Source organism: Chionomys nivalis, chromosome 9, assembly GCF_950005125.1.
Source record: "Chionomys nivalis chromosome 9, mChiNiv1.1, whole genome shotgun sequence".
NCBI classification, from domain to species: Eukaryota; Metazoa; Chordata; class Mammalia; order Rodentia; family Cricetidae; genus Chionomys; species Chionomys nivalis.
Window position 1 is genome coordinate 42,519,399 of NC_080094.1, and position 16,038 is coordinate 42,535,436.

The 16,038-nt window shown below is 41.2% G+C and overlaps 1 protein-coding gene across 4 annotated transcripts in view; it reads left to right on the top strand.

Annotated features, from left to right (window-relative positions):
• Positions 1-1,128: 1,128 nt before the first annotated feature.
• Positions 1,129-16,038, top strand: part of Gpcpd1 (glycerophosphocholine phosphodiesterase 1) — a 58,701-nt gene continuing 43,791 nt past the window's right edge. For 2 of the 4 annotated variants that reach the window (XM_057780108.1, XM_057780110.1), the window contains exons 1-4: positions 1,129-1,285; positions 7,678-7,750; positions 9,072-9,168; positions 14,057-14,141. In XM_057780108.1, coding sequence (XP_057636091.1) covers positions 7,702-7,750; positions 9,072-9,168; positions 14,057-14,141 — 231 coding nt within the window. In that variant the 5' untranslated portion in view covers positions 1,129-1,285; positions 7,678-7,701. Of the gene's footprint in view, positions 1,286-7,674; positions 7,751-9,071; positions 9,169-14,056; positions 14,142-16,038 lie in introns of those variants that run through there. The other 2 variants (XM_057780109.1, XM_057780111.1) reach the window with 2 other exon arrangements.

The following is a 16,038-nucleotide window of genomic DNA, read 5'->3' on the forward strand; positions in this document are numbered from 1 at the left end:
CTGGACCTTCCGTAGCTCCTTCAAAGGAGAAGGTGCTTCTGTTGTTACAATCTCGATTTAAGTAACCCGGTTACGTAGTTTTACATTAGAAGTTACCACACCCACGCCTTTAATCCCAGTACTTGGGAGGCAGAGGCAGGAGGATCTCTTCAAGCCGTCTACAAGAAGAGCTAGTTCCAGGACAGGCTCCAAAGACACGGAGGAACCCTGTCTCGAAAAACAAAAACAAAAAGTTACCTAGTGGTCGATTTGTGGCAGGAGGAAAATGTGTGTGTGTGTGTGTGTGTGAGAGAGAGAGAGAGAGAGGGAGAGGGAGAGAGAGAGGGAGAGGGAGAGGGAGAGGGAGAGGGAGAGGGAGGGAGGGAGGGAGGGAGGGGGAGGAGAGGGGAGGGGAGGGAAGGAGGACTTTAAAAGGAAGAACGGTAGTTTTAGAAAACAATAAAGACCCCTGTTGAGGGAGGGTCTCTATCTGGCTTATTTATTATTTAGTGTTTTTGACAGCAGGCTTATAGCAGTCAGAGAGTGTTGGGTCTTCCCCACTCTGGGTTTCAGGGGTTGAACTCAGGTCCTCAAGCTTGGTGGACAGTGCCAATACCCACTGAGTTATCTCCAAGTCCTTATTTCAGCTTTAATGCTTTCTTTTGTTTGCTTTTTGCTTTGTTTTGCAAGACAGGGAAACCTGTCTGTGTAGCCCTGGCTGTCCTGGAATTCACTTTGTAGATCAGACTGGTCTCGAGCTCACAGACACGGGCTTGTATGCTCGGCCACCACCCGGCAGCATTAATGGTTTACTCTGAGTGTGTTGGGTGTGTTTGGTAAAGAAAGCTAGTTTCTAGAAAACGTCAGGCTACCTTTGCAGCCAGGGTTGGCCTCGAACTCGCCATCTTCCTGCCCTCCTCAACCTCCCGGATGCTGGGATTACAGACGCGCCGGCCCACGTGACCCTCCTTCCTCAGCTGAGCCTGACTAGGCGAGCCGGGGCTCCGGGCCACTTCAGGTCTCTGGGACCGCCTGCCAGGAACGCGCAGCCCGCCCCCGGCGCGCGGCCGCCGATTGGCCAGGAAGGGACCGGGCGTGACGTCAGGCCACGCCCCTCCCCGCCACCCTTCGACCCCGCCCCACGGGGTGGGCTGGCAGTTTAGTCTAGGGCAGCTGAAACCGGTTTGAGAGGAGGTAGTAGCGGGGCTCCGCGCTGCCAGCCGCCACCTAAGGGAGCGCTGGCGAGGCGCGGACGCTCGGCTTAGTCGGCCGCGGCCCAGGCTCTCGGCGCGGCGCGGAGCGGCAGGTGAGGGCGGCCGGCGGGCGGCGGTGCGGGCGGGCGCTCACGCGGAGGTGCGGGCGGGCGGCCTGGCGTCCCGGAGCCGCTCTGCGGCTGGAACCCCGGCTTGTCCCCCCGCTGCCGCGTCCCTCCGAGCGGCGTGACCCGGGACCGCCTCGGAAATACCGGGCGGAAAATTGGGGAACAAAGAAACGGCAGCGCTGGAGCCGAAGCTCTCTCCGTGCCTCCCTTCCTCGGCGCCACCTCCGCCACCTCGCGCCGGTGCTGATGACTCGCGCCGTTTTGACAGCTGCTGATTTTCCCAAATTGCCTAAAATTAGTGCTCACCAAAGAAACTCCGGGTGACAGTACAGTAGGGTGGGTAGAGCCCAGGGCTGTCATGGAACTCGGTCGTCGGTGCCCTCGGTGACGTTTTAGGGTCGCGGTCCTCTTCTTGGTGTCGCCGGCTTCATCAGCCGGGACCGGCCAGAAGCGGAGGGAAGCCGGGAGTTTGCCGGGTTCTAGAGATTCTCTGATCGAGCGAGCGGGGTGGACGGGTCTGATGTACCCCTCCGTACTCCTGTCCCTGCCGCCCTGCTCCTGCCTACTAACTCTACCCTTCTGCTTGTTACATTTCTAACACTTACATAACGAAGAAAGAAATACAAGCTATTAGTCTTTTCCCCCATTGCCCAGTGTTCTAGAAACAAACAGTACAAAATAAAAAGCAGGTAAACCGCATGCAGTGGCTTAAGTACTAGGGGAGATAAGTCCGTGCTTTAAACACAGTTAATCTACAAAGAAAGATGCAGGAAATTTGGACGCAGAGAATTAACACGAAACTGGGTAATGTTTGGTGTGCACAAAAAGTTGGTGGTGGGTGAATTAACTATTTGTATATAACAAGCGTGTGATAAATACATGTGAAAATAATAACATAAAATGAAATGAAAAATATTTGGAAAATGCCTACTGCCTGTCTTAAAGCTGATGAAAATATTAATTTGGCTTACTGAAGTCTTCATAAATGCTTGCTTAATGGAAAAGCTATTCTTGTTTAAAATATTGGCTTAGAGTATATGGAGGTCTTAGAAATAGGGCCATAATGATCCCCGCCAGCTTGAGTAGAAATAAATATGGGCACTTAAACGGTTTCTTGATTATAGGATGGTCTGAGGATCAGAGCTGGTGGAATCTAGGGAAGAACGAGGAGAATTAGAAACAGCTTTTTTTTTTCTTCTAGAAGCTGTAAAGGGAAACAGAGATGTTCTTTTTTGGCTAGAAATATACCCGTTAGCTAAAAACACCCACCTTTAGTTCAGCTGTAACTGGAATGGTCCCATATCTTTGGTTAGCTTAAATCTCCAGTGTGTTTCCCATGCTGGTTAACTGGTTAGGTCCACTGTTGAACGTTTAACAAAAAGTGAAGTTGATTTTGCTAGGTAGGGCAAACTGAAAAGTTTTAATGTAAACAAGTTACAGTGGCATGTAAAAACCTCTTGAGTCTTCTAACAGTGTTAAAATAGGCCAGGCCTGGTGGTGCACACCTTTAACCCAGGCACTTAGAGGTGGAAGCAGACAGGTCTTCTAGTGAGATCCTGCCTCAAAACTAAGTAAGCAAATTAACTTTTCAACTTCAGCTGAAAGTGCTGTGTAGTGTTTATCTCTAGACAGTACAAATTGGAGGTTGTATTGGAAAAAAGTTTCCAAAGCCTAACATCAAAACCTCCAGATGTGTGCTGTGTAGTAAGGTGATAGTAAGCTGGTGTCTGTCTGAGGAACTACATATGCACGGTGACTTGCAGTCTTTACTGTTTTATGTGTATCTGAAAGACCCTCCATCCAAGTTGGGATATCTTTGTTAAACAGAAGAAATAAAGGTCGATGCGCAGATTTTGAGATTCTCAGTAGAAAGGCACTTTTTAAAACTGCCACTGTGGTTTGGAAGCAGTTGGGTGCCAAAATTTTATGCTTTAGTCCTGCACCAAGATTGTGGCCTCTGTCCATCAAGTAAAGTAAGCTGCCACTGAAGCAGCATCCCAGGTGGCAGCTGAAGTAGTTTAGTTTGCTGGCTTCTGACAGTTGAAGTGGACTAGAGCACTGGTCTGCTGGGGTGGTTCTGTCTGTGCTTCCTTCCGCGTGTGTGGCTGCCTGTGCTGCACTCCCTGCAGCTGTTCACTGTCAAGTTACTGTAGCTGTGTCACAACTGAAAGCTTGGTTGGTTTCCCTTTTATCAAATCCACAGACTCTTCTTGGTGTCCTCATGTAGTAGACGTCTAGAGCTAACTTTGTACCCGCTGTTGATTTGAATATATGAGAATAATTTCATGTGCCTTAGCTTACATTGACTGAATTGGTTATTGCCAGTTGATGAATAGTTAGCTTAGTACCAACTCTGCAGTCTTTTAGATGAGATTGCCCTTAGTTTAGAATTGTAAACACTGGGTTAAAGTTCCGGTTACAGTTTAAGACTGACAAGCTGGTTAGACTCTGAGCAGAAAGGGATGCTTACTGAAAAGCCGAGTTCTGAGGGTGTAAATTTGATCTCTTGGATATTCATGGTAGGCGAGAACCAATTCCTGCAAATTGTTCTTTGACCATCACGTGTATACCTTGGAACTCCTTCCTTCGCCTTTTCTCTTTCTCACATACATAAATGAACTGAGGTTGGTTATTCAGCCATATTGCTGAGTTATGGGTTTAGGTTGTTTCTTAAAATTAATTCAGCATGCCAGGTGGTAGTGGCTCATGCCTTTAATTCCAGCACTGAAGAGGCAGAACCAGGTAGGTGGATCTGTGAGTTGGAGGCTAGCCTGGTCAGCATTTGAATTCTGGGACAGCCAGAGCTACCAAGAGAAACTCTGTCTCAAAAAGCAAAAAAAAAAAAACCTTCACCAAATCAATAACTTTAAAGTTCTAGGACTTCTTTCTTGATATAATTTGGATCTGTTAAATGAGGGTTACAATGTTTCAATGAACATTTTACCCATTCAGAAATGTTTGTATGCTCAGGATTATAACTCCGGTTTTGTCAGCCATCTAAAAGACCTGTTGTAGTGTTCAGGTAGCAGGCTAATCCAGAACTGTTTATATGTGGAGATGTTTTTTAACAGTTCTAGCACAGGATGGATTCATATGAAAAGATCTTGTTTATTTTTAGAAACAGAAAATCAAGTAGGTTTTACAAATTATTTTGCTCACAGACACGTTTTCTCCTGTGTATAGTCTTGGCGTTTTTATCATAAACAAAGTTATCCAAGTACAACATGATACTACATTATTAATCTTGTTTTACATATGTATGTAAAAATGTATGATACTGTACATTCATAAAATATCTTTCAGCTTTCCATTTTCTAATTGTTGTATATGTGACAAAAAGGTAGTAAAATGTATATGATTCTGTATATTTATAAAATATCTTTCAGCATTACATTTTCTTTTTTTTTTTTTTTTTTTGGTTTTTTGAGACAGGGTTTCTCTGTGGCTTTGGAGCCTGTCCTGGAACTAGCTCTGTAGACCAGGCTGGTCTCGAACTCACAGAGATCCGCCTGCATCTGCCTCCCAAGTGCTGGGATTAAAGGCGTGCGCCACCATCGCCCGGCTCAGCATTACATTTTCTTTCTTTTTTTTTTTTTTTTTCTAATTGGTGTTTATGTCACAATGCATCTATAGTGTGTAGCTAATATTAATTGTAGATTTGATTACTTACTAGCCCTCTCTAGGTATTATAGGTCTGGCTTTTGAACCTCAGACCTATTGCTGTTTTGATCTGGGCATTATTTGTGGAGGGGAGTGCTCAGTCACTGTGATATTAGCAGCACTGTTGGCCTCTGCCCACTAGATTCTAGAAGCATCCTTATTCATAAATAAAATGAAATAAAATTTAGCTGGTAAGTTAAGGGGCATACTGCATAAAGAAAGATATGATTGGAATTCTTTTAGAGACCTGGATTATTCCTCCACAAATGTCTGGGTTTTTTTGATATTTGAATTATATTTGGTTTTTCGAGACAGGATTTCTCTGTAGCTTTGGAGCCTATACTGGAACTAACTCTTGTAGACCAGGTTGGCCTCGAACTCACAGAGATCTGCCTGCCTCTGCCTCCCAAGTGCTGGGATCAAAGGCATGAGCCACCACTGCCTGGCTTGGATATTTGAGTTGTTATGTAAAATGTCTCACCATTTGAAGAATGTATTCTTTGTTTAGACTTAGTAACTATCTAGATAAGTATGTATCTATGTATATGTATATACTTAAAAAAGTAATTTCCTGTCTTCCCTTAGTTAAGTATGGCAAATATATTTGGCTAAGTCTGGAGGTGGGAAGGAAAAAATTGGAGAGAAAATATGAATAAAAAGGCAAAGGATTTCAGCCTTAGAAGTGTAGATTTCTGTAAATAAAATCTGTGAAGTGAGGAAGACATTTCTCTTTGGTTAAGACAGAACTGAGAAGAGATTTAGAATCCAGAGTACCATGAGATGTGATTTTGCATGATGTTGACTTGAAAGTGCAGTGGTCATATGAACATCAGATCAAGGGTTTTGTTGTTGTTGTTTCAAGAGAGGGTTTCTCTGTAGCTTTAGGGCCTGTCCTGGAACTCTGTAGACCAGACTGGCCTCGAACTCACAGAGTGCGCATGTGCCACCACTGCCCGGCTTCAAGTTTGTTTTTATTTTTGTTTTGTTGTAATAGACTGTAGTTGAGACTAAATTTAAAGAATCTGAGTATGCTGATCCTATGAAGAAAAAATATCTGAAAAGACTTAATTTTGAGGAAGGATTTGTATGGGTAGCAAGTTAAAATTGTATATTAGAAACAGATTCATAAGCTTTTTTTTTTTTTTAAACCAGACATAACTAGTTTCTGTAGGTCTAGCTGAAGGACTTAAGTTGCTTTTTTGTTACTAAAGTAGAAGTCTTTCGTTGAGCTTTTTCTGTCTCTAGGGTTTACTTTTCCTACCACTGTAACCTAGACCTGGTTAGGAAAGATAGGTTGACTTAGCACAGCTGCTTATCAAAGAAGAAAGTATGTGGCAAGAGAATCTTGACTCCCTTAAAATAAAACTTGGACATACTTGTTTTGTAATATTTCTGGTTCACTCATTCTTGGGTTTTTGGAAAGTAAGTGTGTAACAAAACCGTAAGTCTTGCTGGATACTTCTACTTAATGCAGTCAGTTTGTATATAAGGACTCTGACTGCTTGTTGCTTATATCCTTTTTTCTTTTAGCCTTTTTCTTATCAAAGTTATTTACTTTTTAATGATGAAGGAAGCTGTAAAATGAAGTTGGGATAAAAGGTAGAGGGAACTCTAGGTGGAGTCGAGTGAGGAAATGGGGCATGGATATGATCAAATTGTATAAACATTTTCAAAGAAAAAATATTTTAAAAGTTTTTAAAAGTAAACTTATCACAGAATTGCAAAGTCATTAAATATTTTAGTTCTAAATCTCCTGGAATTCAGAGATCCCCTACCTCTGCTTCCCAAGAAATGAGATTGTATGGTATGAACCAACTTAATTTTTTTATTTTTGAGACAGGATTTCTCTGCAAAGCCCTGACTGTCCTGAAACTCTTCATAGACCAGGCTGGCCTTGAACTCAGTAGACCAAGGGTACCTCTGCCTTCTGAATGCTGAACTTAAAAACACGTGCCATCACTACCTAGCCATTGTCTTATTTTTTAAGACAGGGTTTCTCAGTAGCTATGGAACTAGTCCTGGAACTCACACTGTAGATCAGACTGGCCTCAAACTCACAGAGATCCACCTGCCTTTACCACCCGAGTGCTAGGATTAAAGACATATGCCACCACTGCCTGGCCAATTAAATATTTTTTAAAATAACATTTACTTAAGTGTATGTGTGTCAAGAGCACAGGTCAGAGGACAACTTTCAAGAATCAGTTTTCTTCCATTTTTACTTGGGTCCCGGAGATCAAACTCAGGTCATCAAGCTTGGTGGCAAGTGCTTTTATTCTCTGAGCTGTCTCATTGATCCATTTCTTTGTTTTTGTTTTTTGTTTGTTTTTCGAGACAGGGTTTCTCTGTGGTATAGCTTTGGTGCCTGTCCTGGAACTGGCTCTGTAGATGAGGCTGGCCTCAAACTCTACTGAGATCTGCCTGCCTCTGCCTCCCGAGTGCTACCACTGTCCAGCTGTTAAGTCCCTGTTAAGACAGGGACTCTGTATTGCAGATTGGCTTCCATCTCACTGTACAGCATGGATAACTTTGAACTTCTGATCTTTTAGTGCTAATTAGTGCTACCATGCTAGGTTTACATGGTGCTGGGGATTGAACCAATGGCATTGTGCACTGGATCAACTGAACAACACTCTCCCAGCCCCATTGTGTACTGTGGTAAAAAGCTATTATCTTTGTATACAATTAGTGACTATTTTTCTTTTCTTCCCTAGCAGAAATTCTAAAATAAATCCATCAGAATGACACCTTGTCAGGTCACCTTTGAAATCAGAGGAACTCTTTTACCAGGTAAAACTTTACTCTAGAATATTTTTTAAAATTAAGTGAGCATTTTTTTCCTAGATTTTTAAAAAAAATAATCATTTAAGAAATTTCCCCCTTATTTTATGTGTATGGGTATTTTTGCTTGCATGTATGTCTGTGTACCATGTGCATATAATTCCTGGAGAGGCCAGAAGAAGGTGTATCTAAGTTTATGTTCTCAGCCAGAAAGCTTGTTTCATACCCTGGGCAGAATTCTTCAGATTGCCGCTTAGCTGATGGATATCACTGGCCATTGCTCATCTCTGGACCTGTATGTAACCTCCTAGAGACTACAGACTAAGTTGTACTCCTTTTGATACAGAGTCTCATATATTTCAATTTTACCTCTAGTTTTCTTTTTTTTTTTTTTTTTTTTGGTTTTTCGAGACAGGGTTTCTCTGTGGTTTTGGAGCCTGTCCTGGAACTAGCTCTTGTAGACCAGGCTGGTCTCGAACTCACAGAGATCCGCCTGCCTCTGCCTCCCAAGTGCTGGGATTAAAGGCATGCGCCACCACCGCCCGGCACCTCTAGTTTTCTAGGTAGCCAAGGACTTCTGCTTCTGTTTCACAAGAGGTGGAGTTACAGGTCTTAGGGATCAAGGTTGGAACTCTCACCCTTCAACAGTCCCTATGCTATCCTCCTCCAGGAGAGTTGAAAACAGGCAGTTGAAGTTAAAAGAAACTGACTACATCACAGAGATGAACTAAGGAGAGTTAGCCACAAAGTAACCACCTTTGCTAACAGGCGGGCACTCAAGTTAGGGAGTATGAGAAGGGAGGTAGAGGAGCAGAGGGGGGGTGTTGGAGGACACTCTTTTACAGTTATTAATTAATATTTCTCTAGAATTCTTAGTATGCCTTTGGTAGCCCATTGTTAGCACTCTGGAAGCAGAGACCTGTAGATCTCTGTAAATTCAAGGACAGCCACAGCTACGTAAGACCCTGTCTCCAAACAAACAAATACCCTCTTTGGTGTTTATTTCTTTAAATTGGGAAGCTTCAATGAAGGTACTGTGTCTTCATCACTTTGCTACTTGCTTGCTTTTATTTGCTTACTAAGTAGTTGAAAAAATAAAGAAAAGCTTGTTCCTGTGCCTATTTCTTCTTGCTACCTCTGGTTCTGGAAAGATGAGTCAAATTATCTTAAAAGGTGGTAAGAGTGGCCAGTGGGCCAAAAGCCTTGCCTGAGGCTTCTCTTTCTTGACTCAGAGAGACTCTAAAGACAATTGCAACTGACTGCTCTCTTCTTGCTTCTAAAATTGGAAAGTTTGGTGTTTGGAAAAGTCTGACTGCTCTGATTTCTTTAGGAGAGGTTTTTGCAATATGTGGAAGCTGTGATGCCCTGGGAAACTGGAGTCCTCAAAATGCTGTGACTCTTCTTCCAGAGAATGAGACAGGAGAAAGGTAAGTGCAGAAATGCCAGGTTACAGGGTAATAGTGACATCATAAATCTAGGAACCTCTGAGGTGTTATATATATTTTTTCTTTTAGTTTAATTTTGTTTTTGTTTTTTGTTTTTCAAAACTGAGTTTCTCTGTGACTTTGAAGCTTGTCCTGGAACTAGCTCTTGTAGATCAGCTGGCCTTGAACTCACAGATTTCCGCCTGCCTCTGTTTCCCAAGTGCTGGGATTAAAGGTGTGTGCCACCACCACCCAGCTTTTTTAGTTAAATTTTTATGAAAGTTGTGATATACACACAGTTTTAAAGAGTAAAATCACTTTATAAAGTTTGTGGAAGAAGAGGTTCCTTAACTTCCATTCAAAACTCTTTGACATCTTTTGACTCTTACCATCCTCACCCCCCTTTTAATATGTTTTTTTGTGTATTTTTTTTATTAATTCATTTTTATTTTATGCACATTGGTATTTTGCCATGGGTGTTAGGTTCCCTGGAACTGGAATTAAAGATAGTTGTGAGCTGCCACGTGGGTGCTGGGAATTGAACTCAGGTCCTCTCGAAGAGCAACCAGTGCTCTTAACCACTGAGCCATCTCTCTAGCCCTGTATTTTTTTAAAAAAAATGTTTGTTTGTTTGTTTATTTATTTATTTATTATGTATACAATGTCTGCAGGCCAGAAGAGGGCACCAGACCTCATTACAGATGGTTGTGAGCCACCATGTGGTTTCTGGGAATTGAACTCAGAACCTTTGGAAGAGCAGGCAGTGCTCTTAACCACTGAGCCATCTCTCCAGCCCCCCTGTATTTTTTTTATTGATATTTATTGAGCTCTACATTTTTCTCTGCTCCCCTCCCTGCCTCTCACCTCCCCTCTTCAGTCCTCCCCCAAGGTCCCCATGCTCCCAATTTACTCAGGAGATCTTGTCTTTTTCTACTTTCTACTTCCCATGTAGATTAGATCTATGTAAGTCTCTCTTAGTGTCCACATTGTTGTCTAAGTTCTCTGGGATTGTGGTTTGTAGGCTGGCTTACTTTGCTTTATGTTTAAAAACCACCTATGAGTGAGTACATGTGATAATTGTCTTTCTGGGTCTGGGTTACCTCACTCAAAATAATGTTTTCTAGCTCAATCCATTTTCCTACAAAATTCAAGCTGTCGTTATTTTTTTCTGCTGTGTAGTACTCCATTGTGTAAATGTACCACATTTTCCCTATCCATTCTTCGGTCGAGGAGCATTTAGGTTGTTTCTAGGTTTTGGCTATGACAAACAATGCTGCTATGTACATAGTTGAACACATGTCTTTGCGGCATGATTGAGCATCCTTTGGATATATACCCAAAAGTGGTATTAATGGGTCTTGAGGAAGGTTGTTTCCTAATTTTCTGAGAAATTGCCACACTGACATCCAAAGGGGTTGTACCAGCTTGCATTCCCACCAGCAATGCAGAAGTGTTCCCTTTTCCCCACAACCTCTCCAGCATAAGCTGTCATCAGTGTTTTTGATTGTGGCCATTCTTACAGGTGTAAGATAGAATCTCAGAGTTGTTTTGATTTGCATTTCTCTGATTACTAAGGATGTTGAACATTTCCTTAAGTGTCTTTCATCCATTTTAGATTCCTCTGTTGAGAGTTCTCTGTTTAGGTCTGTACTCCATTTTTTTATTGGATTATGTGATCTTTTGGTGTTCAATTTTTTGAGTTCTTTGTATATTTTGGAGATCAGACCTCTGTCTAATGTGGGGTTAGTGAAGATCTTTTCCCATTCTGTAGGCTGTCGTTTTTGTCTTGTTGACCATGTCCTTTTTTTTCACAGAAGCTTTTCAGTTTCAGGAGGTCCCATTTATTAATTGTTTCTCTCAATGTCTGCTGGAGTTATTTTTAGGAAGTGGTCTCCTATGCCAATACCTTCAATTTAACATAAGGTTTTGTACATGCTAAGTAAGAGCTTTATCCCTGAGTTACACAGCCATTCCTTTTGCTTTTTATTTTGAGATAATCTTGCTGCATTAGTTACCAGGGCTGGTCTTGAGCCTTGAACATGAGACCTCCTCAGCTTTCTTCTAGTTGTTGCGCAGGCCCATGCCATCGCTCTAACTTTACCATCCATTATTGTTCTAAATAGCGGTCTTATCTCATTTAAAACAGAATCTAGTATTATCTCTAGGTTTCTCTGTCTTTCTCAGTTCATTGTTGCTTTTTTCTTCCTTCTGTTCTTCCTTCCTTTTTTTCTTTGTGTGTGTATTTTTGGGATCAGATGTAGGCCCTCATCCATGCTAAACATGCATACCGCCATTGAACTGCTCTTATTATATTATTTTAAGACTGCTTTGAACTCGAGACCCTCCTGCTTCAGCCTTCTGAGTAGTTATATTGCAGGCATATACATTCACATTTGGTATATGAAGCTATTTTTGGGGGCAGTACTGGAGATTGAATTTAGGGCCTTTGTGAATGCTTGAGGAATGTTCTACCGCTGAGGTCTTTACTTTTTTTTTTTTTAAATTGTATTTCTTTATTATTCATTTAGGTGTATATATGTATATGAGTCAACCCATGCCATGGCATGTGTAGACAGTTTTCGGGAATAGGTTGTCTTCTGTGGGTCTCGGAGATTGAACTCAGGTTGTCTAGCTTGGTGGAAGTGTCTTTACTCTTTTGGTTTATTTGTTTTGGAGATAAGGTTTCTCTGTGTAGCCCTCATTGTCCTGGAACTCACTCTGTAGACCAGGCTAGGCCTTAAACTCAGATCACAAATCTGCCTGCTTCTGACCCCCAAGTGCTGGGATTAAAGACCTGCACCACCACTGCTCCGCTAGGTGTCTTTACTCGTTGAGCCATCTTACTAGCTTCTTAAAAAGATAAGAGTTAGGTGGTGGTAGTGCATGCCTTTAATTCCAGCACTTGGGAGGCAGAGGCCGGAGAATCTCTGTGAGTTTGAGGCCAGCCTGGTCTACAAGAGCTAGTTCCAGGACAGGCTCCAAAGCTACAAAAAAACACTGTCTGGAAAAAACAAAAAAACAAAAAAAGAAAAGAAAAGAAAAAAATACTAATTTTTGAGACAAGATCTCACCATGTATCTCTCTTTTTTTTTTTTTTTGATTTTTTTGAGACAGTGTTTCTCCATAGCTTTTTGGTTCCTGTCCTGGAACTAGCTCTTGTAGACCAGGCTGGCCTCGAACTCACAGAGATCCACCTGCCTCTACCTCCTGAGTGCTGGGATTAAGGGCGTGCGCCACCACCGCCCAGCTCACCATTTATCTCTTAATGGCCTGCAACTTGCTACGTAGAGACCAGGCTGGCCTTGAACCCACAGAGATCTGTGCTCTTGGGTCCTGGGATTAAAGGTGTACATGCCCGGCCTAGCTTCTGTTCTTACTTTGTGTTTTGAGATTGGATCTTAACTAAATTACTTGAACTCACACTGTAGTCCAGGCTACCTTGATCTTGAGCTTGCAAATTTTCCTGCGTTGGCCTTCTAAGCAGTTGATATCACAAGTATGTGTTAGTGTGCTTGACTGAAACTACTCTTTGGGAAGTATGTGATATTACTGAGTAGAACATGACATTTTGGTTCCTTAACTACCCAAAGAGAAATGCAGTCACTAGCAGCATTAATTTCAGTGTAAACCTGTTGCTAGTGCACTAGACTAGGACAGGGCAGACGTAGGTGTGTGCAGAGTTTATGGATCCAGGCTTTAATTTTCTAATTTCATGGAAAAGTGGTTGGGATAGAATCACATTTGCTTTACTGGTTGTCCTAAATATTGTATGTATATATCCAGTGTCCCTATGAGCAATACCAGCTGGTATGATTTTTAAGTTAAAGAACAAAGGACAGTTAGTAGACTATAACTTGCCAGTGTTCATGGCTCACTTATGGCCTGAAGGCTTTATTCTAAAACGTTTTAGTAACACGTAGTGTCTCTGGGTAAGTTGGAAGACAAAAGAAGATTGACAGTATATTTTAATTTGATTTTCTATAGTTTTTCTGCTTTTATGTGTAGCTGGTTACTTCTTATTCTTTAAGTCTCAACTCAGATACTTTTTTTCATTGAGGATTCTGCTCCTAAGCTTCCTCCCAAGTTTGGAGTCTGTCTTTCTTTCTTTCTTTCTTTCTTTCTTTCTTTCTTTCTTTCTTTCTTTCTTTCTTTCTTTCTTTCAAATCTAACACAGAGTCTTACCATGTAGCTCAGGCTTGCCTTGAATTTGCTTTGCAATCAGTCCATTTAGACCTAGAACTCAGAATTTTTGTGCCTCAACTTCCCAAATGCTGGGATTAAAGACTTGCACCTCTCCACCTGGGCTTGTTAGTTTAGTGTTTGCTGTCTTCTTTTGCATTTGCCTACCCATGCAGGAAAGCAAACTCCTTGAGAGTGGGGTTATCACTGCATTCCCATTGCCTTCTGGGCAAGCCTGGAGTAAAATCATGGGTAGGATGTAGCTGGATTTTTCTTTGGACCACCAACACAAATAATGACGTGGAGACTTATTATTAATTATGAAAGTTCATCCTTAATTTAGGATTGTTCTCAACTAGCTCTTACAACTTAAGTTAATCCATTTATATTAATCTACATTCTCCCACATGGCATTACCTTTCTTCCATTCTGCACCTCCTACTTCCTCTCTTGAGTCTCACTGGTCAATCCCACAGGCCTAGATTCATCCCTCTGACTTCCTCTTTATGCCTGGAAGTCTTGCCTCTTCTCTCCTGCCTGGCTATTGGCAATTCAACATTTTACTACACCAGTCACAGCAACACATCTTCACAGTGTACAGATATCCTAGAACAGTAGGGACCTTATTTGAGAAATTTTGTGAATTATGAGTTCTTCATACATTTTACCTTGATGTTAATGGTGTTCTTTTTTTTGTGTGTCATTCCATCAGTATCTTATGGAAAGCAGTGATTACTCTCAGTAGAGGAATATCAGTTCAGTACCGCTACTTCAGAGGGTGCTTTTTAGAACCAAAGGTATGTCTTTCTTTCTTTTTTAATTTCTTTAGCACTTTTGAAAGCAACTAATTTAAGTTTGAAAACTTTAGAAGTAAAATGAATGTGTTTTGGTCAAATAGGAATTGAACTCTTAATATTTTTGTACCAAAAAAAAAAAATCAAGTAAGTATCTCCTTCACAGATAGACATATCTGTCATGGGATTTTTAAAAGACTAATAAATAGTAAGTTTATTAGTCCTGTTATACAGTATTTTCTAATGCGTGCATTTTCTGCAACTTTGTAAACTAGTACCAATTGCAGTTTTTTTCATTTGTTTTTAACATTATGTGGTATGAATATCTTTAGCAAAGTATGTTAACCAACTTTAAGCAAGTTACTGTTTTAAAAAATTATTTCATGCAGTCATCTGTCTCTGTGGCTGCATTGTTAATGCCTACCAAAAGCAAAGTGATTCCTCTCGGAGTTTCCCATAGATGCTGCTGACCAGTCAGGGTCTTCTCTGAAAGCTCTGAGTGTCTGTTAGTTCTCAGTCTGCCTGCTCACAGCTTAGTATTTTAGGATTGTTTTCATTTTCAGAAAAGAAAAATGTTAACTTGTTTCCTTAGTTTACAGACATCGATTTCTTCAGTGAAAGAATTCTTTCCCTTTAGTGAAAGGATTTTTATCTTTGCCATAGTTGTGCATGTGTGACCAAGAGTTTAGCAGGGGTGTAAGAAACTAAACATAGAGTAGGCCTTTGGGAAAAATGTATTTCCCCTTGGTAATTATAGAACACTTTTGTTATAGATGAAAGGTACTAGCAGCTACTGTTACTTCACTCTCAGCTAACATAAAAGCTGACAAATCCACTTCAGCTGTCTTTTGCACCTATTACCTGTTTTATTCCAAGAATATTTTGTAAACACTCAGTAACTGAACTGAAATTAAATTGTGGGTGGTCATTGTGTTGGCTTATCTTGACAATAGTCTAACAAAAAGCATCTGCTTATTTGGTCTAGAGGTCATGGTCTAGTCCTCCAGTACAAATTAAGTTGTATATGAATAAACAAACCATGGCACTCCGGCGTTAGAAGAGAGTCCTGATACACAGAAACTTTGTGTAATAGGAAATTAAATTTTATTTGAAAAGGAGGATATGGACAGTGAAAGTCTATGAGTCCCTTGGGCATAGTTATATAAAACTATTGTCAACACAGGTCACAGTAAGCCAACCTGTAGTGTGGTTCTTTTCATAGAAAACGTAACCAAAAGCAACAAATCAGTCCACTGACACATCTTGGAAAATTGTCAGTAATAAACTGAGTTTTCCCTTGTAATACTTGCAAAAGTTTACAGTATATGTTGGTGAGTGTGTTTCTTTAAGTAGGTGCTTGCTCTGTATCGTGTACACATGTACCGTGTGATGCAGGGGCTGCCCTGGTAAGTATGTTTTTCATGGACTAGAGTAAATAGCTATATAAAATCCCATGCATATGACTGCTTTCTTTTCCCTTCATGCCAGCTTAAAGTAATACTTCTAAAAGTTGGTGGCCCTTTTAAAATGAAACACTTTTTATTATAATTATTATGAAACTTTATCTTAATAGTGTATTGCCAAATGATAGACATATGCAAGGCATCTTAAATAATGAAAATATACAGATAGGTGAAATCCACAACTTATCAATATTAGGGTTGACAGGAAAGCTGACATGGGAGATAAGGGGGTCACTGGGCAGGAGTTTAGGGGTCTAACTTGGTAGCTGCGGAACTTCAGGCAGATGAGCTCTTTACCTTTAGATGGATGCCAGCTCTGTCCATAAGATGAAGGGCTTAAAATACAGGCTTCCTGGGTCCTGTTCATTATTAAATTAAATATTATAAGCAAATACAGTGTCACAATTCATGCTTCTTTCTATACATTGCTTCTCCTT